At 59.9% G+C, this 27,556-nt stretch overlaps 2 protein-coding genes across 6 annotated transcripts in view; one reads left to right on the forward strand and one right to left on the reverse strand.

The window, feature by feature from the left end:
- ACTN4 (actinin alpha 4) overlaps nt 1-15,829 on the forward strand; it is a 73,410-nt gene extending 57,581 nt beyond the window's left edge. For 3 of the 5 annotated variants that reach the window (XM_057534986.1, XM_057534985.1, XM_057534987.1), the window contains exons 9-21: nt 376-468; nt 2,170-2,400; nt 2,993-3,140; nt 6,599-6,749; nt 9,208-9,316; nt 9,482-9,622; nt 9,713-9,895; nt 9,991-10,125; nt 11,185-11,364; nt 12,108-12,254; nt 13,101-13,181; nt 14,165-14,323; nt 14,456-15,829. In XM_057534986.1, coding sequence (XP_057390969.1) covers nt 376-468; nt 2,170-2,400; nt 2,993-3,140; nt 6,599-6,749; nt 9,208-9,316; nt 9,482-9,622; nt 9,713-9,895; nt 9,991-10,125; nt 11,185-11,364; nt 12,108-12,254; nt 13,101-13,181; nt 14,165-14,323; nt 14,456-14,614 — 1,917 coding nt within the window. In that variant the 3' untranslated portion in view covers nt 14,615-15,829. Of the gene's footprint in view, nt 1-375; nt 469-2,169; nt 2,401-2,992; nt 3,141-6,598; nt 6,750-9,207; nt 9,317-9,481; nt 9,623-9,712; nt 9,896-9,990; nt 10,126-11,184; nt 11,365-12,107; nt 12,255-13,100; nt 13,182-13,488; nt 13,555-14,164; nt 14,324-14,455 lie in introns of all 5 variants that reach the window. The other 2 variants (XM_057534989.1, XM_057534988.1) reach the window with 2 other exon arrangements.
- Nucleotides 15,830-16,259: 430 nt separating this feature from the next.
- Nucleotides 16,260-27,278, reverse strand: CAPN12 (calpain 12). The gene is given in 22 exon segments (XM_057534746.1): nt 16,260-16,283; nt 16,364-16,422; nt 16,515-16,631; nt 19,262-19,340; nt 19,995-20,057; nt 20,147-20,217; nt 20,597-20,654; nt 21,176-21,235; nt 21,332-21,374; nt 21,531-21,709; nt 21,711-21,743; nt 21,940-21,951; nt 22,416-22,526; nt 22,528-22,646; nt 22,728-22,891; nt 23,515-23,589; nt 23,660-23,745; nt 23,818-23,892; nt 25,033-25,201; nt 26,085-26,218; nt 26,403-26,521; nt 26,969-27,278. Coding segments are annotated over 22 exon segments (2,160 nt in total).
- Nucleotides 27,279-27,556: the final 278 nt, after the last annotated feature.

Below are 27,556 nucleotides of genomic sequence, written 5' to 3' on the forward strand. Positions count from 1 at the left end.
CTAACGGAGGACCCTACCCAGCCTCACCCAACCCTCCTCTTGGAGGGCCTGTGGGTCCCATTTCCCCCACAGTGGGTGGGCGTATGGCTCCCTAGTCCCCTTCAGCACCTACACGGTCCAAGTCGAGAGAGCCCCAGGCCCAGCTCCCCTGGCGGGGGCCTCAGCAGTAAGCTCTGGGGACCCCGGAAAGGCCTGTTGGGACACAGCCACTCAGGGCCCCATCTTGCTGAAGCTGTGCTTCCTCTCCTTCCCTCCTCGGGGACTTCTGTGTGGGCCGTGGATGAGCCAGCTTTCAGGGGACGTGCCTGTCAGGAGGGAGGGTCAGCAGCCCCCAGGCAGCCCTGACTGTGTGTGCTTTCCCCTCCCCTGCCCCAGGCTGAGACTGCCGCCAACCGGATTTGCAAGGTGCTGGCTGTCAACCAGGAGAATGAACACCTGATGGAAGATTATGAGAGGCTGGCCAGCGATGTGAGTGTGTCACTCCCCCCTGCCCTGGTGGCTCCGCCAGAGCTGAACGATCAGGTCACCTCTTGTTACTCTCTGCCAAAGGTCATGTGACATCTGCAGAGGGGAGAGCAGAGATGGCAGCGAGACTTTCTAGAAAAGGTCGTAAGGTTATATAGGCTGTGGAGTTTGACCAAGCCTGTATGTGACCTTTCGGGTTGATTTTACAAAGCTAAGGGGTCAGACTGCTGTGTCACTATGCTGGCTGGCTCCTGGGGTCTCGAGCTTGGGTTTCTACAGAGATACTCAAGGACAGAGTTTTCTGAACACCCGGCTGCATTAGAATCAGCTGGGGAGCTTTTTAAAAATTCCTGTTCCCATTCCCCACCCGTGGAGAGACTGATTCCGTAGGATGGAGAGAGACCCGAGAGCTGATATGGTGACAGGACAGCAGTTTGTCACGGCAGGCCCCCGTGCAAGCACTTCACGAACAGGATCTACCATCTCCACAACAGCCCTGTTAGGAGGGAACTCCTATTACCCCCTTTTCCAAGTGAGGAAACAGGCCCAGAGAGGGTCAGGCACAAACCCACCATCATGCGGCTGGTGGCACGGAGGTTCAAACCCAGGCAGCCCTGCTCCAGAACCTGACCCCGGACCGTCAGTTGGGAATGTGGGCGTTCAGTACATCTCTTCTAGATTCTCCCCTTCATTTTTAAAATTTCCATATTAAAAAAATAAAAACATCTAAGCTCCCCAAGAGGAGTAGTTTGACTGCTCTTCTAGACCAGTGGTTCCCAGACTTTGAGATTTCACAGACCAGGAAAATTTAGGAAAGTATTTGCCAGCCAACCTAGAGTGGTGAGCTTTTTATTTTGCCAAGTTAAGGATATTTTTAAAAGAAAAAGCTACCGTCTGTTCCCACCATCATTTCTAACACCTAGGAAAGGTTAAAGGTTATATCTTAGAATCCCAGCCCTTCCCAAGAGAGGGCAGTTGGCATCATGCGCCAAGATGTCAACACACACGGAGACCTTTGTCCTTGGTTTTCTCATCCTGCCAGAGGTTGGCATTTGGGAACCGCTTCCCCGGGCCTATCTATGCTGGACAATAATCGATTTTCCTCTCCTAGGATTGTTCTAGAATGTCCAGTTTGTTTGCTTGTTTGTACCCTGGTCTCACTCCATCAAAGACATGAGTGGCTCATACAGGTCACTTTCTTTTTCAGTTGTACTTTCTAATTTTCTATGTCCCAAGCCCCGCGCATGGCACTGACCACCCCAGAGTGAGCCAGGCGTGCAGCCAGCCCTGCCCTTGAGGCGCTTACCGTCAGTGGCCAGGACGCAGTGAGGCTCTCAGCGTGGAGCTCCGTGCAGATGGCGACAGCGGGCTCTCATGGGGGCGCGATGGGGGCGGCCACCCAGGAGGGGCGTCTGAATTGAGGCTGCCCCGCTTAGATGAGGGGAGGAAGACCAAGAGCAAAGGCAGGAGCAGGAAGTAGCCAGAGAACAGCCCCGTGGTTCAGAGGGGGCACGTGTTCCCAGAATTCCTGGTCGTGGGATTCCCATCAGGAATCATGGAGAAGTCGAGCTGGGGAGCAGGGGTGATTCCCCAAGATGGGGCCCTCGGAGATCCAGGTCCCATGTGCCCATGAGCCGGGGGCGGCCCTGTCTGTGCTCGGAGGGTCCCCTGCGAAGGCCACCACAGCTTCCTGTGGGCCCACAGCTCCTGGAGTGGATCCGGCGCACCATCCCCTGGCTGGAGGACCGCGTGCCCCAGAAGACCATCCAGGAGATGCAGCAGAAGCTGGAGGACTTCCGCGACTACCGGCGCGTCCATAAGCCGCCCAAGGTGCAGGAGAAGTGCCAGCTGGAGATCAACTTCAACACGCTGCAGACCAAGCTGCGCCTCAGCAACCGGCCCGCCTTCATGCCCTCCGAGGGCAAGATGGTCTCGGTGAGTGCCGGAGGGCTGAGGGTGGGCCAGGGCCCAGGAGGTGTGCGGAGCTGCAGATTCCCTGTGAGGGGCGAGGGGCAGCTCCTCACCACCCACAGGCTTATCTCCCCAGCGTGGTCTTTCTTAACTAGAATGCACAGCTTTCGGGGTGCAGAGTGCAGTGGGGCATGCACTGGACACTTTACTGTGTTCCTTCTCCCCCCATCACTCCGCAGAGTTTTACACCCATCCCCAAACCACACCATAGTCTGTGTGGAATTGTTTGAATTTGGACCCTCATTTGGCTGTGACTCCAGGACCTCCAGTGCTTGAGGCCCCTTCTCAGGGGAGGGACAGTATTCACTGGACAGTCACCTTCTGACTCCCAATGCCCCGTATGGCATTCGTTCATTTTCACTCATTCATTTACTCCAGAAGTGTTGACCGCACCTGCCATGTGCTGGGCCCTGTCCAGGCACGCAGGTACAGCGAAGCCGGGGAGAGGTGTGACCCCGGCCCATGTCTCCTGCCTTCCCGTCATCCTTCAGGGAGGCATTGCCCTGCTGGGTGCCCCAGCTCCCCGTGGTAGCCCTGCCCTCTCCTGCCCCCACAGGACATCAACAACGGCTGGCAGCACCTGGAGCAGGCCGAGAAGGGCTACGAGGAGTGGCTGCTGAATGAGATCCGCAGGTTGGAGCGGCTCGACCACCTGGCAGAGAAGTTCCGGCAGAAGGCCTCCATCCACGAGGCCTGGACCGACGGTATGACCCTCCCAGCTCCCTCCCTCCTTTCTTGTCTGTCGGAGACACACACACGTGTACGCACACACAGACACACACACACACACACAGAGCCCCTCCTGCCTGCATAGCGTCTGTTTGTCAGGCCCCCTTTCCTGCTGCCTGGGAACATGCATGTCACAAATGCCGCTTTGGGTTCATCCAGCCCCAGGCAGCAAGGAACAGTTTGGGGCCAGGTCCGCCCAATCTGCCCTGGCCTCAGAGATTACTTACAGGTGGACTCCTTCCTGGGTCACTGGACCCTGTGCCAGCTGCACAGGGACGTGGCCCCTGTCCCTGCCACTCTGCCACGTCTCCCCTGAGTATGGCGCCCCTCCGGGCCAGGGTGGGCGTGGGGGTGTGCTCTCCCCTCTCTGGCAGCCTGGGTTCACACAGCCTGCCTTCCGTGCCCTGCACCCTTTGAGACTGCGGACTTCACACTGAAGAGCCAGTGCTGGCTGGTCTGTGATCCTGAGCACGGTCCTTAGAGCGGGCCAGGGAGCTGCCTCCTGGCCCCGCTGCCCGACTTGCACCTGCTGCTCGCTGACCACCAGCCACGCACCCTTCGGTGTGGCCCGCCGTGGGAGCTCTTTCTCACCTCTGCCCTGTCCCGGTGCCTCCCCCGAGGGCCCTCTCCCACAAGGGCAGCGGTGACTCCGTTTTCTCGGCAGCTCTGCAGCTGCCTGTTCCCTTGGCTCGGGATGTGGAATTCCATCACGTCCCTGGCCCTCGTTCGGGACCCACACCACGGCTGAGATTCCGGATCCCAGGGGCCCAAAAGCTTTCAGGAAACGGCCAGCGCCTGGGAAAGCCGAGCGCCTTCCACTGGACTCCCACCCTCCCACTTCTGGCTGCCTCCTGCCCTCCCTGCCCTGGCCCTCCTGCCACCACTGCCCAGCTGGTCTCACACTTCCTTGCATTGCTCAGTATGGTTTTTCATCCCTCCCACCCTCCCAGGTCCCTGTGAGATCCTCACTGAGCCCCTGGGGGCTCCTCTGGCCCCACCCACCCAGCTATTTGGCAGGCAGCCCCAACCCTGGTCAGTTGCTGAGACCCACCCAGAGGCACCCATACGGAGCCTGCCCCACCCTTGCCGGCATGCGGACACGCAACTCTGCAGACCTGGGCCTGTGTCACCTGTGTCCCTAGCTGCAGCCCTGCTAATGCCCTCTTCACATTAGCTTAGGCCGCTGCTCTCCAACGGCAGCTTCCCGATCCAGAGCAATACCCTGATCCCTCCTCTGCCAGGGAAGGAATGCAGAGGAGGAGAAGCCAGAAGGCGAGGCGAGGAAAAGGTCGCCTGGGCCAGGGATGCAGGCACCCCGCTCTGCCTCACAGAAATGGCGCCCGTGGGTTCTGCCCCCCCAAACCTGGGGGAGGGGGTGTTGGCATTTAGTTTATTCGTTTGTTCTTCATTCGTTCAACAAACACCTCTTGAGCCTCTTCGCTATGCTCAGCAGTTTCCAGGTAGGTGAGGTCCCTGCCCAGGGAACTGGAGATTTTGACATCTCTCTTGTCCAAGGGCCCTTGGACGTGTAAGTGGATTTATCAGCACCCGTGTCCCACGCTTGGGCTGAGCTGTCTCCTGTCATTATCCACGGGTTGTAGCTCCATCATCCTCTCTTAGGCTCTGAGTGTCATCCCTGGGGATCTCCCTTCTGGGGGCCTCTTATCAGCCCTTCAGCCTCTCTCCTGGGGCTCCAAGAGGCCCTGAGAAGATAGTCTCCTGAGGCCGAGGGGTGTGGGTGTGACGGCCCACTGGAGCTCCTTCCCTGGGAACCACTCTGGCCGGCCTTCACCCGAAGGCATTTAGGAGAAGTTGGCCCAGTCTTCAACCAGGGCCCAACTGGTTCAGTGGCCTCCACACGCTCCTGCCCCACCCCTACCTCCCCACAGGCACTTTGGCATCTGGCCCTGCCCATTGCATTAGCTCGGAGTCCCCAGGCAGGCCTGTCCACTCTCATTCCCAAGACCTGAAGCCTCTGTCCTCTGAACCACCCAATTATGCAAAACAGGAGGACAGACCGGCCTCCCGACCCCTCTACACCCCTGTGGGGGGTTGGGGGGCAGAGGGCGGGTTGAGCCACCATCACTCCGTGCCCCCTCACCATCCCTACAGCCTGCAGGAGTGAGCGCCCATGTGGATGCTTCTCACAGGGTCTTAGATTGGGGAAAAAGCAAAAATGAGCCCCCATCCCCCCCTCGGCCTGGCTGCCCCTCGGCCTGGATCCCAGGCAGCCGTGGCCGTGGCCCCCTCCTCCCGATTCTTCCCAGCACACCCCTGGCAGCTCCCTTGCTGAAACTCTGCTGAGGCAGAAAAGTGGTAACCTACTATTTCTGGTTCCCACCCTTGGGAGAAGGCAATTTGGAGAAGGGAATTGCAAGCTTGCCTTTGTGGTTGAGCCTGCTGCCCGGGGGCTGGAGTGGCAGGGCCAGTGCAGTCAGTGTCCCAGGCTGCCACCTCCTGTCCGCCAGTGCCGGACCCTGTCCACGGGGCGGCTGAGGTGCAGATGGGACTGGCCTGTACTCGGCCTTCTCAGCGTCACCTCACTGAGGTTTTACCCTCGGGCTGGCACTGGCCGCATTTACAGAGAAAGAGTAGGTGGGGAGGAGCTGTCTGCCATCCCCTGCTCTAGGCAGGCAGCTGTTGGTTGGATTTTTTGGTGCCAGCTGAGGAGGGGGTCTCTGAGCTGCCGCTCCAGGGGTAGCCTGAGGTAGCTTTAGGGGTTGGGGGTCCCAGCCACCTTTCCCGGCCAGCGTTTCCCCCTTGGTTCTTTGCAGTACCCTTAACTGTGCTTGCAGGGCTCACTTGAGCTTCTGTCCTGGGGTGTATAATTAGCCAGGCTCCAGGACTAATAGCAGTGTTCCTCCCTTCCTTCAAAGGGCCTGACAGCGGGCCCTGCCTCGCTGCACATGGAAAGCCCTTAGGATAGTGTGGAGCAACAGATGTGTGATAGGACTCCCGCCCCGAGGGGGCCTGGCGCCCAAGTGCCAGGGGTCAGGCTCCTGGAAGAGCCCTGACTCAGACTTCCCCTTCCCCCCACTGCTGAGGCACGGCTGCAACGCCAGCTGCTTCTCCAGATCACAGCGGTCCGCAGATGGGTGTCCACATTTCCAGCCCTGGTAGCACAATCCAAATTCTTACCGTCTACCAATAAAGGATACTAAGTTTAGAACCCACGGCTTGAATTGGGATATGTCTCAAGCCCACCAGCCCCACAGTGTCTCCCAGCTCCATCCAGGATCTAGTTGGGCGTAGAGGTTCCTGCAAAGGGCAAGGAAAAAGGTTCTGGAAGTTTCTAGCTTTCATGGCACCATCCTCGGCAAGGCAGGGCGTGGGGTCCACACCCAGTCACCCTCCCTCTGGTTGGACATCGCTCTGGCTGGACATCCCTCTGGCACTGTTGACGAAGCACCCCCTGCCCTCCGCCCCACCCCAGGGAAGGAGGCCATGCTGAAGCACCGGGACTACGAGACGGCCACCCTGTCAGACATCAAAGCCCTCATCCGCAAGCACGAGGCCTTCGAGAGCGACCTGGCCGCACACCAGGACCGCGTGGAGCAGATCGCCGCTATCGCCCAGGAGCTCAAGTACGTGTGGGCTCGTGGTCCCCCGTCACCTGCTTCCCCTCCAGCACCCAGTCCAGAGCAGCGGTGGGGCAGTGGTGGAATGGGGTCCCCCAGCCCTTTCCACCCTCACACCCTCCTTTCAGATGCCAGGGAAGAGCCTTACAGGATGATGCCTTTTGCCCACCTTGTCTTTACCCCAGATGAGAAACAGTGGGATCTAGATTCTCCAGCAGAAGGGAGGTCTCTGACCCCTTGTCCTGATTCCTCAGGCTGTTGGGGTCCCTGGGGCTCCCCCTCCTCTGCCTGCCACACCAAGGAGACCCCCTGGCCCCCTGATGTGGTGGGAGGCCTAGCCCCCACCGCTCCCACCCGCTGCTCCCTGAGGGAATCTGGCTGCACAGAGAGCCCATTGTTCTGCCCGGCCCCTTCCCTCTCCTGCTCAGAATACACTTATTGTAAGAGCTTCCAGGCAGTCGGTTCTCTGCCCTCCCTTCCCCACCCCAGTCAGATAAACTTGTGCACACAATTAGTACACTGAGCCTCCAGAGCCAGTGAAAGGGGGCCTTATTCCACCAGCGCAGCGGCCAGCAGCAAGCAGGGCCCAGGGAGTGGGAGGCCCAGGCCATTACTTCATGGAAAATCCACAGGCCCTGGAGGGCGGCAGGGCTCCCAAAATAGCCGTCTGCTCAAAAATAGGATCCTTGGCTGGATCTGCCCTTTCCACAGACACCCCCTACCCTGTCACAGTCATCCGTAAAGTTCTTGTTCCTGCAAGGCTGGGGCCTAGCGGTGATTCCTGGTGGAGCCCCACGCCGGGCAGGGCTGGCTTCCTCCCTGACTCACGCCCTCCACATTGCCCACCTGCTCTGGGGGCTCCCCATTTGCTCACCCAGAGGCAGAAGTACCACTGGGCCTTCACAGTACCAGGGACACGGCGTCCCCATTGAGCACTTCTGGGGGCACCCCTTGGGGTCCTGCAGCTCCCCTAGGATCGAGCCCCTGTACCTGGCATGCCCAGGCTGAGGAGAGTGAGGTCATAGATGCAGACGTCCACCACCCTCAGGGGTTGTGGGGTGGGACATGGGCAGGTCCCCACCCCCACCCCCCATTGACAGGCGAGCTCCTGGAAGCCGGTGGGAAACAGACTTGGAGGAAATCCTAGGCCAGCCCACTTCTCAGGCACTGGGAACAGCCATGTGAAACCCATTACCCTGAGCCGGGAAACAGGCGGTCCCTGAGGCAGCTTTCTGGACAGTAGCCCTGGAGGAGAAAGGGAGGGCTGTTTGGGGTGCTGTCCATTCCCCCGAAGATGAGTCTGAGTCATTTAATCCCCCAGCGATCCTGTGTTACAGAATGGGAACTGAGGCACAGAGAGGCCAAGGGGCCTGCCCAAGGTCACACAGCTAGGGAGTGAGATAGGACTGGAGCCTGGGCCGCCTGGTCCCTGTGTGAAGCACAGCCTTGCTCCTCCTCCAGCCCTTGCCTGCTCCCCTCCCCCGGCCCCTGTATCCTGCCTGCCCGTCTGGCTCACCAGGCAGGCAACACAATCCCTGTGTCCTGGTTCCCATGTCGCGTTCCTCCCCATAGTTGTTCCCCCAGCCCTGTGCACTGACTCCCTAGGAGCCTGCTGCTAAGCGTATCCAAGTGTGGACCCAGGAGGCAGGAATGCTGGGGCTGAAGAGAGGGAATAAGGGGCAGGGGGCCGGGAACTACGGTATCAGCTTAGTGTTTCCAACCTCAGTCATTGCAATAATCATACCCATTCCCTAATCAGCTCACTTTTTTTTTCTTGAATATATTGTTAGTTGCGTACAATGAGATTGCAGGCTAGTTGTACATTTTTTTCTTAATACCCATTAAAGTAAATATACAACCTTTAATGGGTAACTGTTGCTACTTTTACCTACTGGGTACAAAGGACTGCTCTGGGCAGTTCACATGAGTTCAGTAACTTGGTCTCCATGATAACCCCACCCCCATTTCAGAGGTGAGAAAACCGAGGGATCCAGAGGGAGTTCGTTCGCCCAGGGTCACACAAGTTCAAAATCGGAGAGCTGGAATTCACACCTAAGGAACTTGGCTCCAGAGCCTTATGCTGTAACCAGTGTGCTCTGCTAGACTTTCTTTAAATGGAAAAAGCAATCCCGGGGACTTCCCTGGCGGTCCAGTGGTTAGGACTCTGTGCTCCCGCTGCTAGGGGTCTGGGTTCGACCCCTGGTCGGGCGACTGAGATTTCGCCAGCCTACAGGCATGGTCGAGGGCCACACTCTGGGAGCCCTGCGTCAGCTTACAGTGACAGCAAGCTCTGTTATCCTCTCCCCCCAGGTCCTCCTGCCCCGGGCCAGAGGGGTGATTGATGACTGATGTGCTTAAGTGTTGATATCCCCTGGTACCAGGGCCTGGGACACCTGGGGGCGGGTGGGTCCAGCACACCCTGATTGCCCCTGCTGGGTCTCATCACCCTCTGCCCGGCCCACAGCGAGCTGGATTACTACGACTCCCACAACGTCAACACCCGCTGCCAGAAGATCTGCGACCAGTGGGACGCCCTTGGCTCTCTGACCCACAGTCGCAGGGAAGCCCTGGAGGTGAGGAGGGAGCGATGCCACCCGCCGAGGTCTATGCCTCGTTGCCCTCAGAGCAGGGGTCTTCCCCTGACCCCCTCGTGCCCCCGGGCCCCTCCCCACCGTACACGCCTCCTGCTAGCTGACTGACCTCCCTCCTCTGTCCCCGTCCCTCCCAACACGCACCAGAAAACGGAGAAGCAGCTGGAGACCATTGACCAGCTGCACCTGGAGTACGCCAAGCGGGCAGCCCCCTTCAACAACTGGATGGAGAGCGCCATGGAGGACCTCCAGGACATGTTCATTGTCCACACCATCGAGGAGATCGAGGTCCGCCCCTTCCCCTCCCGCCCCGCTCGTGGCTCGTGGGGCCTCCACGCGGCCGGGCTGCGCCCTCACCCCTTCTCTTCCCGCCCCCAGGGCCTGATCTCAGCCCACGACCAGTTCAAGTCAACACTGCCGGACGCTGACAGGGAGCGGGAGGCCATCCTGGCCATCCACAAGGAGGCCCAGAGGATCGCCGAGAGCAACCACATCAAGCTGTCAGGCAGCAACCCCTACACCACCGTCACCCCCCAGATCATCAACTCCAAGTGGGAGAAGGTAGGCGGCACCCACCCGCCGGCAGGGCCGGGGCAGGACCAGCCAGGCGGGGGGGCCGCCGCCCTGACTGCCCCTGCCTGCGTCCCCTTGCCCAGGTGCAGCAGCTGGTGCCCAAGCGGGACCACGCCCTCCTGGAGGAGCAGAGCAAACAGCAGTCCAACGAGCACCTCCGCCGCCAGTTCGCCAGCCAGGCCAACATCGTGGGGCCCTGGATCCAGACTAAGATGGAGGTGAGGGCGAGTCGCCCCAGCCCTGCTGGGCCCAGGAGACTCTCCAGGCAGAGTTGAGGAAGAGCCCCCACTGAACGGGAGGCTGCTCACCCCTGGTGGGAGGGCCCAGTGCTCCGCGGGGCCGGTGCACTTGGGGGCCTGGTGGACCGGGGACCCAGCTCTCGTGGCCTCATGGGATTAGGAGCGCCGATAACATATTCATGGAAATGGCAGCACCATCCAGAGGGAAACTGTGCTAAGGGGTCAGGTAGAGATGGGTTCGAGTCTCGACTCTCCCCTTGACTTATGATCAGGAGTCAGGCACAATTTAACCTCTGTGGCTCAGTTTTCTCATCCCTAAAAGGATGAGGAAGACCATTATTGCATTCCCTCAACAGACACTTTTGGGCACCGCCCTATGCCAGCCCCATCACAAGCACTGTGGTGTAGCTGTGACCAAGGTGGTCCGAGCTCAGACCCTCGCCGCGCCCTCACTCTGCCCTCGTGACCCAGCCACGGGAAGGCTTGTAACCATGCCAACTGCGACTCGGGCCACCACTTACCGAGTGCTCACTGTGTACTAGGCACCCCACTGACCAAAGCGGCCTCACTGAAACTCACGGCAGCCCGAGAGAGGACCGGGCAGGTCGGCCGCGGGGCTCAGTGCCCCCTGCACGGCTTGGTCGCCGTGGGAGGCGAGGCGTGGGGTGCTCGTGCCCAGGAGCACGGGTTCTGAAGTCGCCAGGCCTGGGTTCCGATCCTGGCTCTGCCTCTTAATGTGATACGCTACCCCCTTTGGGCCTCAGTTTCCACCTCTGCGGAATAGGCCTGTCCCAGTCTTGGGCCTCACAGGGAGTCAAGGGGGGGAAGCAGTGAGGTTAGCCCTGTGGAGCGTTGGTGCGGAAACTGCATCGTGGCTGCTGTTACCCTGGAGGGTGGGCCGGAGGGGACCCCTGGGCAGAGGCCCCGGGCGGGAGGCGCCCTGGCATTGGGGCGGCCGGCGCCAGACCTCCTCCCGGTGGCTGGTCGTGGCCGAGGGCCCGCCAGGCCCACGCCCCAGTAGCACCGCCCTCTGTGCAGGAGATCGGGCGCATCTCCATCGAGATGAACGGGACTCTGGAGGACCAGCTGAGCCACCTGAAGCAGTACGAGCGCAGCATCGTGGACTACAAGCCGAGCCTGGACCTGCTGGAGCAGCAGCACCAGCTCATCCAGGAGGCGCTCATCTTCGACAACAAGCACACCAACTACACCATGGAGGCGAGCCCGCGCACCGCGCCCCGCCCTGCCCCGCCCCACCCCACCCCGCCCCCGCCCCGCCTGCCCCGGGCTTGGGGGGGGCCCTGTGGCAGCCCACGCAGGGCCCGGCTGCCTTATCCCAACCCCCTGGAGAGCTGGGAGGGCAGGCAGCACCCGCCCCCCAGTGTGGCCTCAGCCCTTTCATCCTCACTTGAGGACGCAGATCCAGCCAGCATGTGCGGGAATCCCATGCCCTGGCTCGCTGCCGCCAGGTTACAGCATCAGGGCTGGTTGCCATCCTGTTGGTAGCTTGAAATGGTCCGTGGTGACAGCGCTTATTAGACCATGCAAATCGGAAGATACCACCAAATAAAAGGGGGGAAGGGCTGTTTCCCCAGAAAGCTGGTTAAACATTGCCCAGCATGTCTCTGCAAAGTTTCCCTGTGGATTCTGGCACAGGTATCAGGACCCAGTTGTCTGCTGCATCCGTCACTGGGACATAACACCGGTGTGACGTGAACCCCGCTGGTTGGCAGAGGCAATAGGCGGGCACCGTGCCTGTGTCCCTGTGCACATGAGCCCCACGGGAGAGTGTGGGGCTGGGTTGGCATTTGGGAGAAAGTTAGGGCGAGCCTGACTCCAGGCCACACACACCCCCGCACAAGGAGAAGCCAGTTCCGAGCCCCCCTCAGCTACAGCTGCGGTGGTCCCAGCATCCCCACCTGCCGGCCCAGCCCGCACTCACGCCCTCATTCCTCCCGCAGCACATCCGCGTGGGCTGGGAGCAGCTGCTCACCACCATCGCCCGCACCATCAACGAGGTCGAGAACCAGATCCTCACCCGCGATGCCAAGGGCATCAGCCAAGAGCAGATGCAGGAGTTCCGGGCGTCCTTCAATCACTTCGACAAGGTGAGCCGCTCCCTCTGCCCCTTGGTGTCTTCCCTCCCCACTGTCACCTCCCACCTTGCCCCCTCCGTCTTTGCATCTGTCCGTTTGTTCACATCACAGTTGCTGAGAATCAGAGGCCACTCACAGGGGGCGGCAGGGCCCCAGCCACTGAAGGGGGTGCAGAGGTGCATCACCTCGACCCACAGCGTGGGCAGCTTCCCTCAGGAAGAGAAAGGGGAGTCCCAAGCCCTGCCCCCGGGGCTATGCATCCCCGCCCACCTGCCGATGCAACCCTGAACAGACAGGTCCCAGCACACCAGGGATTTGAGACCTGACTCAGGAATCTGATCCACACATACACACAGTGTCCTTAAAAGTCAGATTTGGTCTGGCAGCCCCTTTAGAGGGGCCCTGAGCACCAGTTTGCCCCGGGCCCTGCCGGGCCTGATGTGTCATCTGCCTGCTTTCTGTGGGTAGCATGTGCTCTGGGCGTTAGGCAGGGGCCCAGCAGGAGGGGGTGCAATTCCCTTTCTCCCACCCCAAATTCTGGAGGTGAGGAGAGCTCCCCTCTTCCCTCCCAGGAGTCCTGGGACTCAAGCCTCAATCCTGCACCTCTCAGCTCCCACCCCTGCTCTGGCCCAGAGGAGCTGGGAGGAGGCCTCTGACTGCCCTCCAGGCCACCCACGCCCCTCCACCTGCCCCGCCCTGGCCATCACCTTGTCCACGTCACCTCTAACTCTGTGTTTCCCTCCCCCGTGTGTCCCCTTCCCCCGCCCTCTGCATGTGACCCGGGCCCCTCTCCCCGCCTCCGTGCCGGCCTGGTCTCCACACCGCCCCTTGTGCACACCTGCCTTCGGACGCCGGCAGGACCACGGCGGGGCGCTGGGGCCAGAGGAGTTCAAGGCCTGCCTCATCAGCCTGGGCTACGACGTGGAGAATGACCGGCAGGTACGCGCCCCCTGGGCCCAGCGGACTGTGGCATTAACTGCTCTTCTCTTTCTCTCTCTCCTTCTCTCTGTCTCCCCTCCCTCTGGCCATCCCACCCCTTGCCATCATGTGTGCCATTTCACGGGCTCTCTTGCCTCCTCCCTGCCCTGTGTCTCTCCGGACACCTTCCCCCTTACCTGGTCTCTCGGGGCCGCCTCTGTCTCCCCTGCTCCCTGCCACTGTCCTGTTTCCCCGCTGTGCACACGGGGCGGCCCCTCTTGCCTGCTCTGGGCCCGGTCTCCTCTGCTGTCCCTGCGTCCTCGAGCAGAAGCAGACAGGCAGCATGGACTCCGATGACTTCAGGGCTCTGCTTATCTCCACGGGATACAGCCTGGTACGCCGCCTCTGCCTGCCCTTGCTGCTGCGCCTCTCCTCCCCTCCTCCGCCCCTCCCCCCTCCTCCTCCGCCCCTCCCCCTCCTCCTCACCCTCCTCGCCGCCTCCAGAATGTCCGCGTCCTCGGGGGACACTCCTCCACCAGAGCAGCGCGGCCTGGCCTCCCTCCTCCTCCTCTGCTGCATCTGCTGGTTGGGGTCCCTCTGATGACTCCCTGAGCCTCCCACCTCCTTTCCTGGAAGTCTCCGGAGAGAGGAGGTCAGGCCTCCAGCTCTCTCCCCTTCTCTTTCTCTTTCTCTCTTTCTTTCTTCCTCGCCCTCCGGAGCTAACTTGCGAGCCAGGGCTGAGGAGCAGTAGACCTGTTAGATCCACTCCCCAACTCCCCACTTCCCACAGACGCGGGAGGGGAGGCGCAGCGGGTGCACGGCCCAGCTCTGGGGCAGGTGGGGCAGCCGGCCGGGGAGCCAAGACCCTTGGAGGCGGGCTGACGACGCCCGTCGTGTGCGCTGGGGTCGGGCCCTGCTCTCCTGACCCGGTTCTAGCCACCGGGCCGGCCCAGCCGCCCTGCCCCGCTGAAAGGCCGCCTGTCCCCCGCCCACCCCCCTCACAGGGCGATGCCGAGTTCAACCGCATCATGAGCGTGGTTGACCCCAACCACAGCGGCCTCGTGACCTTCCAAGCCTTCATCGACTTCATGTCGAGGGAGACCACCGACACGGACACGGCCGACCAGGTCATCGCCTCCTTCAAGGTCCTGGCCGGGGACAAGGTGAGCAAGACACCTGGGAGGCACCCAGCGGCCGGCGCGGAGGGGCCCTCGCGGCCAGGGCTGGGTGTGAGGGGCCGGGTGGGCCAGCACCCGTGTCGGGGGTGACCCAGATTCCCGCCCTGCCGCCCCCAGAACTTCATCACAGCCGAGGAGCTGCGGAGAGAGCTGCCCCCTGACCAGGCCGAGTACTGCATCGCCCGCATGGCCCCGTACCAGGGCCCTGATGCCGTGCCCGGGGCCCTCGACTACAAGTCCTTCTCCACAGCCCTGTACGGCGAGAGCGACCTGTGAGGCCCCCACCGGAGAAACCCTGACCAAACACCCCTCCTCACAGCCTCCAGGAGGGGCTGGGGGAGCTCTTCTGCCCCCCTCCCCGCTGCAAGGGCACCCCCTGGCCCCGCTCCTCTGACTCTGTATCTATGCAAAGCACTCTCTGTCAGTCCTTCCTGGGCGGGAGCGGGGTGGGCAGGGAGGGGCTGGGGCAGGCTCTCTCCTCTCTCGTTGTCGGTGCGCCAGGAGGGTCTCCCCTCCCCCTGGACGGGGGTGAGGGAGGCTTCCGGGGTCAGCGCTTCTGGTCTGGTAAATATATATGATGTGTTGTTTTGTTTTGTTTTTTTAACTCTGTGGAGGGGACAGTGGATCCTCACAGCAAAACAGGCCCCCTCCAAGCCCTAGAAACGCCCACCCCTCACCACCACCCCCTCCCCGGTCCATTTCTTCTCCCCTGAGGTCCCTTCAAGGCCTCCCACATCCAGGCCAAAGCCCGACGTGCCTTGTCCAGGAACCGCCCGGGCCTGCGATGGGCCCCGCAGAGGGTGCCACAGCCGCCCGGCAGGAAAGAGGACCAGCCTGCTCCCTGCTCCCCCGTCCCCTCCCCTCACTTGGCATCGCCAGGAGATGAGGGGGTTCAGCTCAGTCCCCCCTCTTCTGCACCAGGAGTTGGGGTTGGGCAGACCAGCCTCCCACCCTCACCCCCAGCCAGCCCCCACCTTGCTTTGTCTGGACCTGCGTATCTCTCAGATTTTCTAAGGACCCCCCCTCCACCCGCAAAAAAAAAAAAAGAAAAAAAAAACCACACACACACAAAAAACACACACAAAAAAACACACAAAAATCCACAAAAAAAAAAACTATGAAAAAAAACCTTTCAGAGAATTACTATTTACTTTATTAACTTACGGATTTATTATATAAATATATATTCACCTAGCAGCATATCTTTGCCGCCTCTTGCTCTCATAATGAAGACATAGCTGATTTGCTCCCCTCCCCCAGCCCCTTACTGATTTCTCTGATGTCTGCCGTCGGCGTGGGTCTCTGGGGACCCCCCCGAGGTGGAGGGTGGGCTGCTGGCCTAGCTGCCTGTTAGTGGATGGTTTCGCTCCACCACCTCCCCCCCCCCCCTTTTTTTTGAGTTTATTCCAATTGATTATTTTTTTCTCGGTTTCTGGATAAACCACCCTTCTGGGGACAGGATAATAAAACATGTAATATTTTTAAGAAGGATTCCTACAGTGTCCTCTGTTTTTCAATCTGTTCTCCACCTCTTAGGAGAGCGATGATAGAGCACCTCTTCCCAGAGCGAGGTGGGGCATGGGAGTGCCCCGATCCCTGTTCCCATGAGTGTGTGAAAGTAGGAGTGCTGTTGGGGACCCACTCCAGGCCAGGCACTGTTCTAAGCATGTAACGTGGGCTAACTCGTGCAGCCTGCACGAGAAAGCTGCTGTTACCATGCCCGTTTACCAGAGAGGTGCAGTGACTTGCCCGGTGTCACCCAGCTGGTGAGTGGTGGGGCCAGAAGTCAGCTCCAGGCAGGCTGGCTCCCAAGGCCACGCTCTGAATCACTGCTTAACGTCAGGGCATCAGCCCCCTCCCTGTAGAGGAAACCCTGGTCTGGGCTGGGAGAAGGGAAAGGCAGGGCTCCCAGGCTGAGGTCCTAGAAGGTGGCCACCTCCATCCAGTGGGCAAGAGGAAACAGCAGGCATGAGGCCGGGGACTCCTGACACTCCCGTGCCACCCCTCCCTGCAGCCCAGGCTCACCTGTCTGTGGGTCAGGCAGACGACCCCCTCGCCCCCATCCAGGTGCTGGCTGCAGTGGCCTGTCAGGGGCAGGGTGAGCGCCCACCTCCCTGGTCCCCCTACCGTGGAGACATGCTCCCTCTGTCCCACCAGTGCCAGGGATGGCACTCACGGAAGATGGAGATGAGCTGGGCCATGCAGGACGCGAAGTGCCCGAGGTCCACGCGCAGACGGCTGTCCCGGTAGCGGCTAGTGAGGGCCTGGGTCAGCTGGTTGTTCAGGTGGAAGCCTGGGGGAGGCCACCTCTGAGCCTGGGCTGCACCGGGAGCCCCACCTCAGGGTCATACCTCCCCTCCGACTCCCCAGGGAAGGCAGACACTAGGGGGGCCTGGTCCCACCTCTCTAGTCCCAGCTCTGCCTCATCCCAGCCGTGAGGCCACGGGCAACTCCCTTCACTTCTCTGGGCTTCAGTTTCCTTATCTGTCAAGTGGGGACTAAGAGCCCTGACCCTATAAGGTCGTGTGAAGATGTTATATGTAGAGAGCTTAGGACAGTGTCTGGCACGTCATAACTATTGTATTATTATTCCTTTAAACTCTGCCCGATTTCTGCTAATAGACACTAGAGAATATTTCTGTGCAGCAAAGCATTTTTGTCAGCCCCGTATGGAGTCAATTTCTCGATGCTCCATATCAGGGGCGATTTCTGGAGTTCAGAAATCACCTCCGATGAGGAATCGTTCACCAGAAGCTTTTAAAAGCCAGTCCTTGTGAAACCCCTTACCTAGGTTACTGGGCCCTAGTGACCATGACCTCCTGGTTACCCCTCCCCAGGACCCCCGTTGTCCCCAGCCAGCTGGTGGCCTGCACAGTCTGCACCTCATCTCCTGCTCCCCTCCTCCCTCTTCTCTACTTGACCTTGGGCTTTGCCTTGCCTTCTTTGCACTTGATGTTCCCTCTGCCCAGAACACCATGTCCTCTGTGTTCCTACTCTGATACACGCCTCCTTCAGGAAGTCCTCTCAGACACTCAGCCCCCAGCAAGCAGCGTCAAGCTCCTCCTCTGGGGTCCCACAGCTCACATCCCTGCCCTGACCCCTCTGGGCCTCCACATGCCTGCCCTGAGCCCTCTGGGCTGTCATTGTCTTTGGTGGCTCTGGCTGCGCCTGCACTGGGCAGGGAAGTGAGTGGTGGGTGAGGTCCGGGAAGGGCTTCTGGTCACCACTGAATCCCCAGCATCAGCCAGCACAGGGCCTGGAGCAGAACGGGGCTCAGGGGGGTTTTGTGGAGCAGAGGATAGGATTGGATCGGAGCAGGTTCTTTCTCCTGTCCGTCCCCCCAGCCCGGGACTGCCCGGGTCTCCAGACCTTGCTTCCAGCTGGGCCGCTCCCTGGTATTCCCTCCACCACACACACCACCTTTCCCTTGCCTGTCAGCTCCAGGCTCACACACAAGTCCCTGACCCTGGATTTGCCTCTCCCTCCTCCCTCTCATACATATTTTAAAAATTTTAAAGAGCTGTCCTCCCAAGGCCTCGTGGGGCTCTCCTGTCTTCCTCCACCCATCTCCTCTCTGACCACCTCCTCCTCCCCACTTGGCTCCAGCCACACTGGCCCCCTGTCCTCATCTCCATCACTGGGCCCCTCGTTCACTCCGCTGCCTCCACACCAGCCTCCTCAGGGCCTTTACACTGACTTTCCCCATCTGGACCGCTCTTCCCCAGAGTCCCCAAGGCTCACTCCCCCCTCCTTCCGGTCTCTGTTCACACATCACCCAAGTGAGGCCTTCCCTGACCGCCATGTCTCAACCCACACCTCACCGGCTGTGGGTCCCAGCACCATGGCCTGTTTCCTTTTGCCACCGTAGGACCTCTCACCATCTGCCCTAGACGTTCTGCTTGTCGTGTGTCTGTACCATCAGCACGTCAGCCCATTAGAGCGCTCCTCTGCCTAGACTAACACCAGGCTTGTACCAGGCACTCGGGCATACCGCGTGAACAGTACAGCCTTCCACCTTCCCCCACCCTCTCTCGCCTCTGCTTCTGCCTACCTGGGACTCTTGTTTCTCAGGCTCACATCTCCCAGTCTTCTCTCTGACTCCATCTCCCCCCTGTCTTGAGTTCCTTTCTTTTCCTGCACCTCCCTGGACCTTAGACTTCCCCCTCAGGGTCTCCCCCTGCCTCTCAGACTCTGGGTCACATCACCCCCAGCCCCCCATCTCCCCATGTCTCACCCTTCCCTTTGCTGTGGCAGATGAGCCCTGGGGTGGGGTGGGGGGTCTGGGAGTTCTGTGTCTGATCCCAGACCACACCCCGTCCGCGCAAGGTGGGGTGGGGGACAGATCACACGCACTTTTCTAACTGCATAGCCCAGGGAAGAAGTTGCTCTCTGCCTCTGTTCATTGGCTAGGATTTTTGTGCTCCCACACAAATGGAATGGGGTTGTTCTACGTCTCCTGGAAGAACTCAGCCTTTCGGTGGGAGCCTTCCTTTGGGCACTCTGGCATGCGGTCATGGATGCTGCATTCCCCAGCACGAAACCCTGTGGGCTCCATTCCACAGGCTTCTCCTGGCCACTCTGTGTATTGGCCATTTTACAGAGAGGGAAATGGAGGCTCCAGGCGCCCAGGGCCACCCAAGAAGTCCAGGAGTCCAGGACATTCTACCATGAGGTCCTGGGGGCTGGGGCCTCTCAGACACCAGCTCCCGACCCCCGCTTCCCCTCCCAGGAGGGCCGCACTCCCTCCCTCTGCCCTCCTCCCCCCACACAGAGGATTCTCCCCTTTGGGGCTCTCTCAGGGTCACCCAGTTCCTGCCAAGAGTGAGCAACTAAGGTGTGGGCTTTGTGGATGCCAGGGGAGGAGTACAGGGGAGGAGGGGGAGCAGATCCGTCCCCAGGATCCCGCAGGACCTCTGTCCATACCCGCTGCGTTCAGGGCCAGCCTCAGTTCATAGGAGTTCATGGTTCCAGAGGCGTCCTCATCGAACTTTTCAAATGTGGCCTGGGCAGGGAGGTATTGGTCAGTCCCATACCCAGGCCCCTGAGCACCCTGAAGAAGGCTGAAAGGGGGTCTCGGAGCCAGACAGCCTGAGTTCCCACCCACCTCCCTTTATTCCTGCCTGCCCTGTGCAAGCAGCTTAACCACTTTGGGTGTCTGTTTCCCAATCGGTAAATTGGGAATAACAGTACCAGCAGTAACAGGGTTGTTGTGAGGACAAGGTGAGATTCTACCCACAAAGGGCTTAGTGAGGGCTCAGTGAACAGTGGCTTACCACTTGCAGTGTGGGGAGGCCTGGGACCATCTCCTCCTCACAGGGATCCAGAGCTGGGAGGGGGGTGGGGAATTATCGCCTCCCAGTGGTAGACAAGCAAAGGCCCCTCAGGTCACATAGCCAGAAAGAGGCTGAGCTGGGAGCTGGGATTCCAACCCAGGATCCAAGTCTGCTCTTGATCCTTGAGCTATTTAGTGCCCTGAGAGGGACAACAAAGGGGTGTATGGGGCAGGGATATCCCAGCCAGATGCCTCCAGGTTGGCGTGGTGTGGTCAAGTTCCCCTTCTCCCCTGGGGCCCTGCTAGCCCACAGAGCACCTATGCCCATGTAGTAAAGGTGCCTCTCCCTCCAGAAGGAGGTGCCCTGCCCAGCCCCCATCTTACCTGCCACTCCAGGAGGTGGCCCCAGAGCTGCTGGAAGTGGTACAGATCGAGGCTTCGCCCATGCTGGGGATGCGGCATCTGGTTAAGGTCAATGTCCCCAGAAGGGAAGCGGAGGCCATCCTCCCTACCCAGGCAATGCCCCCATCATATACCCCAAAACGCTGCAGCAGCTGCTCACAGGTCCTGAGCCCGATTTCTCTGGGAGTCCGTGCATGAGCCCTAGCTACAGGAAAAAAAAAAAAAGGCACTTCCTGCATACTGGCCATCACTGTAAATGCTAGGGATTATTGTTATCCCCAATAATCCTTTCTGAAACTGAGGTGCAGAAAGCCATGTGACTGCTGGAAACTAGTAGAGCTGGGATTTGAACCCAGGCACGGGGGTCTGGGTCTGTGCTCAGGACAGTTACACTTCCGTAGAGGAAGATGGGCTTATAAGTGGCCATGGCCTTGGCCACGGGTCCTATCACAGAACCCACAGGTCTGGCTACAGGGGAGACGCCAGCAGGCTGAGCCCAGGGTTCCCATGTCCTGACTCCCAGAAGCATCGTGGATTAACACACATGGGGGCTCTGTGGAGTCCACTCTTGGTCCCCAACTCACCAGGCTCCAGGGCAATGCTTAATAAGGTCTGGAGCTGAGGGGCATTGAGTTCTTCCTCCTGGTAAGGAGAGAGCCGGTTGTGAGCCTGCACTCAGGCAGTCATTCAACAAACAGCCCGGGGTGGTGCTGGGAAACAGCAGGGACTGAGAGAGGCCCAGGCCTGCCCTCTCAGAGCTCCTGGTCCCGGAAGGGAGTGAGACCTGTCCCCAGCGTGGTCAGGGCTGTAATGGGGAAGCATTGGGCTTCGGGAGCCCACAGAGGGCAAGCAGCTGACCAGCCTGGGGGAGGGTCAGGGCACGTTGGAAAGACAAGACCTTAGCCTGGCAGGGGTTGTGAAGGGAGAGAAAGCAGTCCAGGGGGAGGGTACAGACTGAGCAAAGGCCCTGAGGCAGGGAAGAGCTGTGAGCATTTTGAGAAAAGAAGCTCATGAGATTTAAGCACAGACAGACTGAGAAACCAAAGTAAAATGAGATGTCTAGGATGAGGGAGGGAGGGAGAGAGGGAGGGAGAGAGGGAGGGAGGGGTACATGGCGAGGGGAGGGGGGGAGGGACCCCCTTAGCCCTGCCCCATCTCTTCACCTCTCCTGTCGGCTCGTGAAACAGCTGCTCCATCTCTAGCTCCAGGGGAATGTAGGGGACCTGTGGGGTAGGGGGTGTTTAGTTCTGGCCAAGAGGACCCCCGCCCCCCAGCACACACACACACCCTCGCACCCCCTTCCCAGAGCAGCGCCTCACCATGAGGGCACGCAGGTCGGCGCTGATCACATCATCTATCTCCCTGCAAATTACAGACGGGAGATGGGGGAGGGGACTGCTCACCCCGCGGCTGGGGATATGGGCCGCGCGGGGTCTCAGCTGAGGCTCGGGTGGGGTCTAGGCGGGATCCTGGGGGCGCTGGGCTGACCCAGGCGCGGGGCAGGGGATCCCGGCTCACACTGCGGCGTGGCGGCGCTCGGAGAACACGCGCAGCGTGAAGTCGGCCTCGTCGCCGGCGCGGGCGGCGCTGGCTACCACCAGATAGTGGCCGGGGCGCAGGCGGCAGCAGCGGCTCACGTCGCGGCGGGCACAGAAGGGCGAGCGGTCGGCGCGCGGCAGGCCCCGCAAGAGCGCGCGACCGACTCCGCGGGGAGTCCCACAGGCCCAGCAGCTAGGGGGCAGGGCGGCGTGACCACCGCCGTCCCAGTGCACCCCACCCAGCCTCCGACCCACTGCGTCCTCCACACCGCCCTGTCCAAACCCACTGGTCGCCCATCACCCCAGGCGCGTCCCAGGCCGCCAGGTTGTCCCAGCCGCTGGGGCTGGCTCAGAGGTGGATGGAATCTGGGGTCCTATCTGATACCCACCTCCTCTGGGATCTGCAAGAAGGAAGAGCAGGGGGGAGTCAGGGCCAGGCGGAGGCAGCCGCCCCTCAGAGTGCCCCTGCTCCTGGTCTCTCCACACCTCCCCCTCTCTTTTCCTCCCATCCCACCCCTTCTAAAGCCCCTGCCCCTTAGTCCCTGACCCAGCCCCTCCTGGACCCCCTCCCTCCCATCTGTGCCCTCTGCTCCTCGGTCCCCTCCCTGATCCTCAGCCTTTCCTCCAGCCCTTTCTCTGTCTCCTTTCTGACCCCTCACCCCTCTACCCTTCTGACCCCCAGCCTCTCCCTCTGCGCCCTCCCTAGCCCTTCAGTCTCTCCTTGACACCCACCTCCAATTGCCTCAGCTGTCTCCTGACTCTGACCCTCAGCCCCCATCCTCTACCCACTCGGATCCCGCCTTTGGCCTCCTGTACCTCCATGCCTCTGTGTTCCCCCATTGCCTCTTCCAGCCCGGGGTCCCACCTGGAACACGTGGAAGCCCACGGTCAGGTACGTGAGGCCCTGGGCCCTCAGGCGCTGCCGGTTGCGCTGGATGAATGACAGGAGCACAGTGCATTTGGGGGTGTGTCCCCCCCAGTGCGGGGCCCCGTACCCCTGCTGCCCCCCAGCCCTCCCAGGGCCCCTCCTCCTCCTCCTCCTCATCATCAGGCTCCAGCACCGTCAGCCGGAACTGGGGCTGAGTCCAGAAGGTTTCTAGTAAAGGACAAAGAAACAGGGTTACCCAGTGTGCCACGGCCCCCCTTGCTTGCCTTCAGGGGCCCCTCCAGGCCTCACCGGCACCAGACTGGCCCCCGCCAGAGTTGAAGCCACGTACCCAGCGGCCTTGGAAGGTGTGGATGTGCCTGCCGCCTCCAGCCAGGCTGGGGACCAGCACCTCAGGGCTCAGCGAGCAGACCTGGATGGTGGCGAAGTGGCACAGGAAGTCCTGCAGCTCCATCCTGGACGGTGGCCGGCAGTCAGACCCTGGCCCGGCCCCCACCCCAAATAGCTCATGACCCCCCAAGTCACAAAGCCCCTAAATTCCTTAAATGTCGCCAAGTACACTTCAGTCCCCCAAATAATACATGTCTCCAGAAATGACCCTCAAATTAGAGCCCTCCAGCTCCCTCAGATTTCTCCAAGTCCTCAGAAATGCCCTACAAATAGCCAAGATCTACAAACTCCCCCCAAATATTGTCAAATTGCCTTCAACCCCCAAATATCAAGACCCTCAGATTCTCTATTACCAGTAAGTATCCTTCAGCCCCTCAATATTGCCAAATCTCAAGAAATGCCCCAATGTCACCAAGCCTCCCTCAATTGCCCTAAATATTACCCATTCCCCTTCAACCCTCCAAAGATTACTATGCTTCCAAGTTCCCTAACATTACTGCTAATTCTAATTCGACTCCCCGAAATAGAACCCAACTCCCAAATTACCACAGATATGGACAGTTTCTCCCCATTAGGACCCACCCCCATGAACTTCTCCCATGTCCCTTCAAGCGGGACTTGCCCCCTCCCTGACCCCGCTGGCCTGGCACCCCTCCCCGAAGCAGACCAGGGACCCTGCCCCACTCACCAGAACTCGCCATCCTCCTTTTTCACCAGCAAGGCATCTCACCACTCAGCAGGGAGCGCATCCCAGCGTGGGCAGCTGGGGAGACCGAGGTGTAAGGGGTGGGCAGGTGCGACCGAGCCACCCACCCACCGCAGATCCATCCCACCTGTCACTCCAGGCCCCAGGCCACTCCACTCGGCCCCGTGGGCTCCGCAGCTGCAGCAGATGCATGTTGGTGAAGCCCAGTGACACCTAAGGGAGACGTGGTCAGTGGGGGTTTGGTGCTTGGACACCCCCTGCCAGCCCACCCTGGGGGTTCCTCACCTTGTGTGTGCCTGTGACTGAATATGCGTGTCCCTTCACCAGCCCATCTTCTGTACGGTACTTGCCCCGATCACTCTGGGAAGAGGACAGGACAGTGAGCCATAGCGGGGGACAGGGCTCCCCTCTGCATCCCCACCTCCTTTCACCAAAGCAGGAGCCAGGCTCCGAGAGGGGCTGGGAGTTGGCGAGTGAAGGCAAGAGAAGGAGAGAGAGGCAGATGGACACAAGAGACCAAAAGAGATTTAAAGAGGAGAGACATAGGACTTCCCTGGTGGCGCAGTGGTTAAGAATCCGCCTGCCAATGCAGGGGACATGGGTTCGAGCCCTGGTCCGGGAAGATCCCACATGCCACGGAGCAACTAAGCCCGTGTGCCACAACTACTGAGCCTGCGCTCTAGAGCCCGCGAGCCACAACTACTGAAGCCCGTGCACCTAGAGCCTGTGCTCCTCAACAAGAGAAACCACCACAATGAGAAGCCCGCGCACCACAACAAAGAGTAGTCCCCGCTCGCCGCAACTAGAGAAAGCCCATGTGCAGCAACGAAGACCCAACGCAGCCAAAAATAAAAAATATAAATAAATAAATAAATTTATCTTTTAAAAAAATTTACTAAAAAAATAAATAAAGAGGAGAGACATAGAGACACGGGGACAAAGAAAGATACAGAACAGAGAGGAAAAGAGGTGGAGAAACGCAAAAGACACTCAGTAACTGAGTAGAGGATTAAATAAATGAATGAACGAATGAGTTAGACTGACTCAGTGAATGAATATGTGATTGGGTCACAGATGGACATATGACCCAAGCTGAGCCCATGAAAAATCAGTCCTGAGACTTTTGTTGAAATTCTCAGAAAGAGGCACTTTTTTTTTCACACACACACATCCCCCGGGGGCAGTAGGAGGAACCTGCAGCTGTGGGGCCCAATTTTGTGCCCATGAGAGGAAAGCCTGCCTGTGAGTGAATCTAACCAGAAGCAAGAATAGAAAAACACATTCACAACATCCACTAAGCACCTGGATCCAGCTGTGCCTGAAGCTTCATTAGTCATGAGAGCAAATAAATGTCCTTTTGACTTGCTGGCATTAGATTTGTGAGAGACAATAAGCCAACAGTGAAAGCAGAGGGGAGAAAGACACAGGACACCACCCCTCTCTAGCTGTGACTGCACTCTGGTCCTGGCGGGGGTCTTCACGGGAGTCTGACTCTCTCACCAGGGCAGTGGCTCCCACGAGGGACTCCTTGGCCAGGGCATGGCGCAGGGTAGAGAAGAGGCCTAGCGTGTCCTGCCTCAGGTAGAGCACCTCGCCCACACCGCCTGTGAAGTCCACGAAAGCCTCATTCATGTGGCCGCCTCGCATCACCTCATAGGAGCCATGGAGCCTGTGGGAGCAGGTCTGGGGTGGGGTGTCTGAGGCATGGGCGAGTATCTTGGGCAACCATGGGAATGTGGGGGGGCCTCTGTCTCAGGAATGTGAGGTCCCAAGGGCTATCCCCCAAATTTGCAGACTCTTAAGGAGGGTGCACTTGGGAAGCCCTGGGAAATTGGGCTGGTGGCTCCTGGGGCCACCAGGACTGCGTGATCTGGGAGTCACAGAAGAGCTCTGTCAGAATTCTGGGCATCCTGGGGGCTGTGTCTGACACTTTGAGTCTGTGGGAGATGTCTGCTTTGGGGGGTGATCCCTATGGGGTTTGTCAGGGATTTCAGAGCTGCAGAATGGGGAAAAGCGAAGATTTAAGGGTTCCAGGGATGACACCCAATATTTTGGAGGTGTCTTGGGTTTCTCAAGGGATCAGGAGAGATTGTCTGAGATTACAGGTCCCCCAAGGGGATCGCTTAGATTTGGTGACTCCGGGGCCTGATACGAGATTTCAGTCTCCTTCAGAATTAAGAGTGTTCAGTGGGTATCTAGGAATATTTTGTGTGAAATATCAATGGAGGGGGACTTCCCTGGTGGTCCAGTGGTTAAGACTCTGTGCTCCCAATGCAGGGGGCACGGGTTCGATCCCTGGTCAGGGAACTAAGATCCCGCATGCCACAAGGCACAGCCCCAAGGAAAAAAAAAAAAAATCAGGGAGGTGTTTATGATTTGGAGGTCCTCAGGCGATGGTATGACATGAGGGTCCTGTGGGCTGTACCTTGGTTTGAGATCTTTGGTGGGTTGTCTGGAGGATCCCAGAAGTCCGGGGACTCCGGGCATCCCCTGGGGCTTGGGGCCTGCTGGCTGCGACTTGGGGTTGCCGCTGGTGGCGTCGGGGTCCTTACTTGGCGTAGGCCTTTTCCAGGAGTGGGACCCAGAACTCGTTCCGCTGATCCGAACGCACGGACATCAGCTTCCCCTCACGCACAGGCAGCCTGTCGTCCACCATGACATCTACCCAGCAGCCAAACTGCCAGAGCTGGTGGGAGAAGGGGAGGGGCCTGGGCTCGGCTTCCCACCTCCAACCCTGCTGGGCCCCAACCTCTGATGCCTGACCCTGCTGTACCAGTCCGGGAATTACAGCCCCAAGGGGACAGTGTCAACTATGAAATCCATGTCACCCTGGGGGAAACTGAGGCACGAACAGAGGAACCGAGCTTTACCTGGAAGTGGAAGACGCCTGCATAGCCATCTTGGAAGCTCTGTCCCGGGGGGACCACCTGGGACAGGAGTCGTGGGTACAGAGTGATGGAGGCAGCAGCTGCAAGAAACCAGCAGTTACCTGGCAGGAAAGGCTGAGATTGGGGGAGGGTGGAAAGAGGGAGACCGAGGCACCAGGAGAGGAGAGCCTGAGAGGGAAAGGGAGGGGCAGGGACAGGGCAGGGGGAGGCTGAGGGCGGAGCTGTCAGGGTCCCCACGGCAACCTGCCAGATCTGGGGGCTCAGCATGGGTTCAGTGGTCTCACCCAGACTCCCCCATCTCCCCCAGGAGTGTTGCGCTGAGCCCCGGTTCATCTGTGAGGACATGAGCCGAACAGACATGTGTCAGGGGAATCTAGACCTCAGACGGGAAGGGGAGGGAAGGAGCAGCTGGGGGGTCAGATGCCTGGGCCCCGTCCTGCCCTCGCGGCTCTGGAGTAATGAGCACCTCCAACCCCATGAGAGGCTTGTAAAACCTGTGGGCGGCCGTTTGGCTTCCCTGGGCCTCCCTTGACCCAGGACTGCGGAACCTGCTCTGAGCTGGTCCCACAGTGACACCTCCTTCCTCAGACCCAGGAGTCCAGGGCCCCATCCACACATTACATGGGGCCTCTTCCATTCCACCCCTTTGGCCTTCTCCGAGTCGGGCCCCAGCTGGTCATAGCCAAGGGCATCAGGGCCAGCAGGGAAGTAGGGATCTCGGAACAGGATCCCCTCATCCAGGCAGGCTGCTCGGATTGCTTTGTAGTTCTGGCCCCGAAAGGGCTTTGGGCCCTTGGTTCCAGGCCCTGCCTCCTCGTTCACCAGCTGAATGGTGACTCTCCTGCTGCCACACGCCATCCGGACACGGTGGGCTCCCAGGCCGGCTCCAGGCCCTTTAACCTCCTGAGTCATGGGGGTGGGGCCTCGCCGCCATCTGAGCCCAGATGGGGGTCTTTAGGCAGAGAGGAACCTTCCCTCGTTAGTACTAATTGATGGTTTGGGGTGCCGGGGAACAAGGATACCTCTTCAGTGTTTTCCTCCTCAGGGCGTGGGGCCTTCAGTTGTGGCCAGGGTAGCAGCTTAATGGGCTTGGCCAGCAGCAGGAGGGAAGGTGGGCAGAGCTGAAGGAGGACCGG

Source organism: Balaenoptera acutorostrata, chromosome 19, assembly GCF_949987535.1.
Source record: "Balaenoptera acutorostrata chromosome 19, mBalAcu1.1, whole genome shotgun sequence".
NCBI lineage: Eukaryota > Metazoa > Chordata > Mammalia > Artiodactyla > Balaenopteridae > Balaenoptera > Balaenoptera acutorostrata.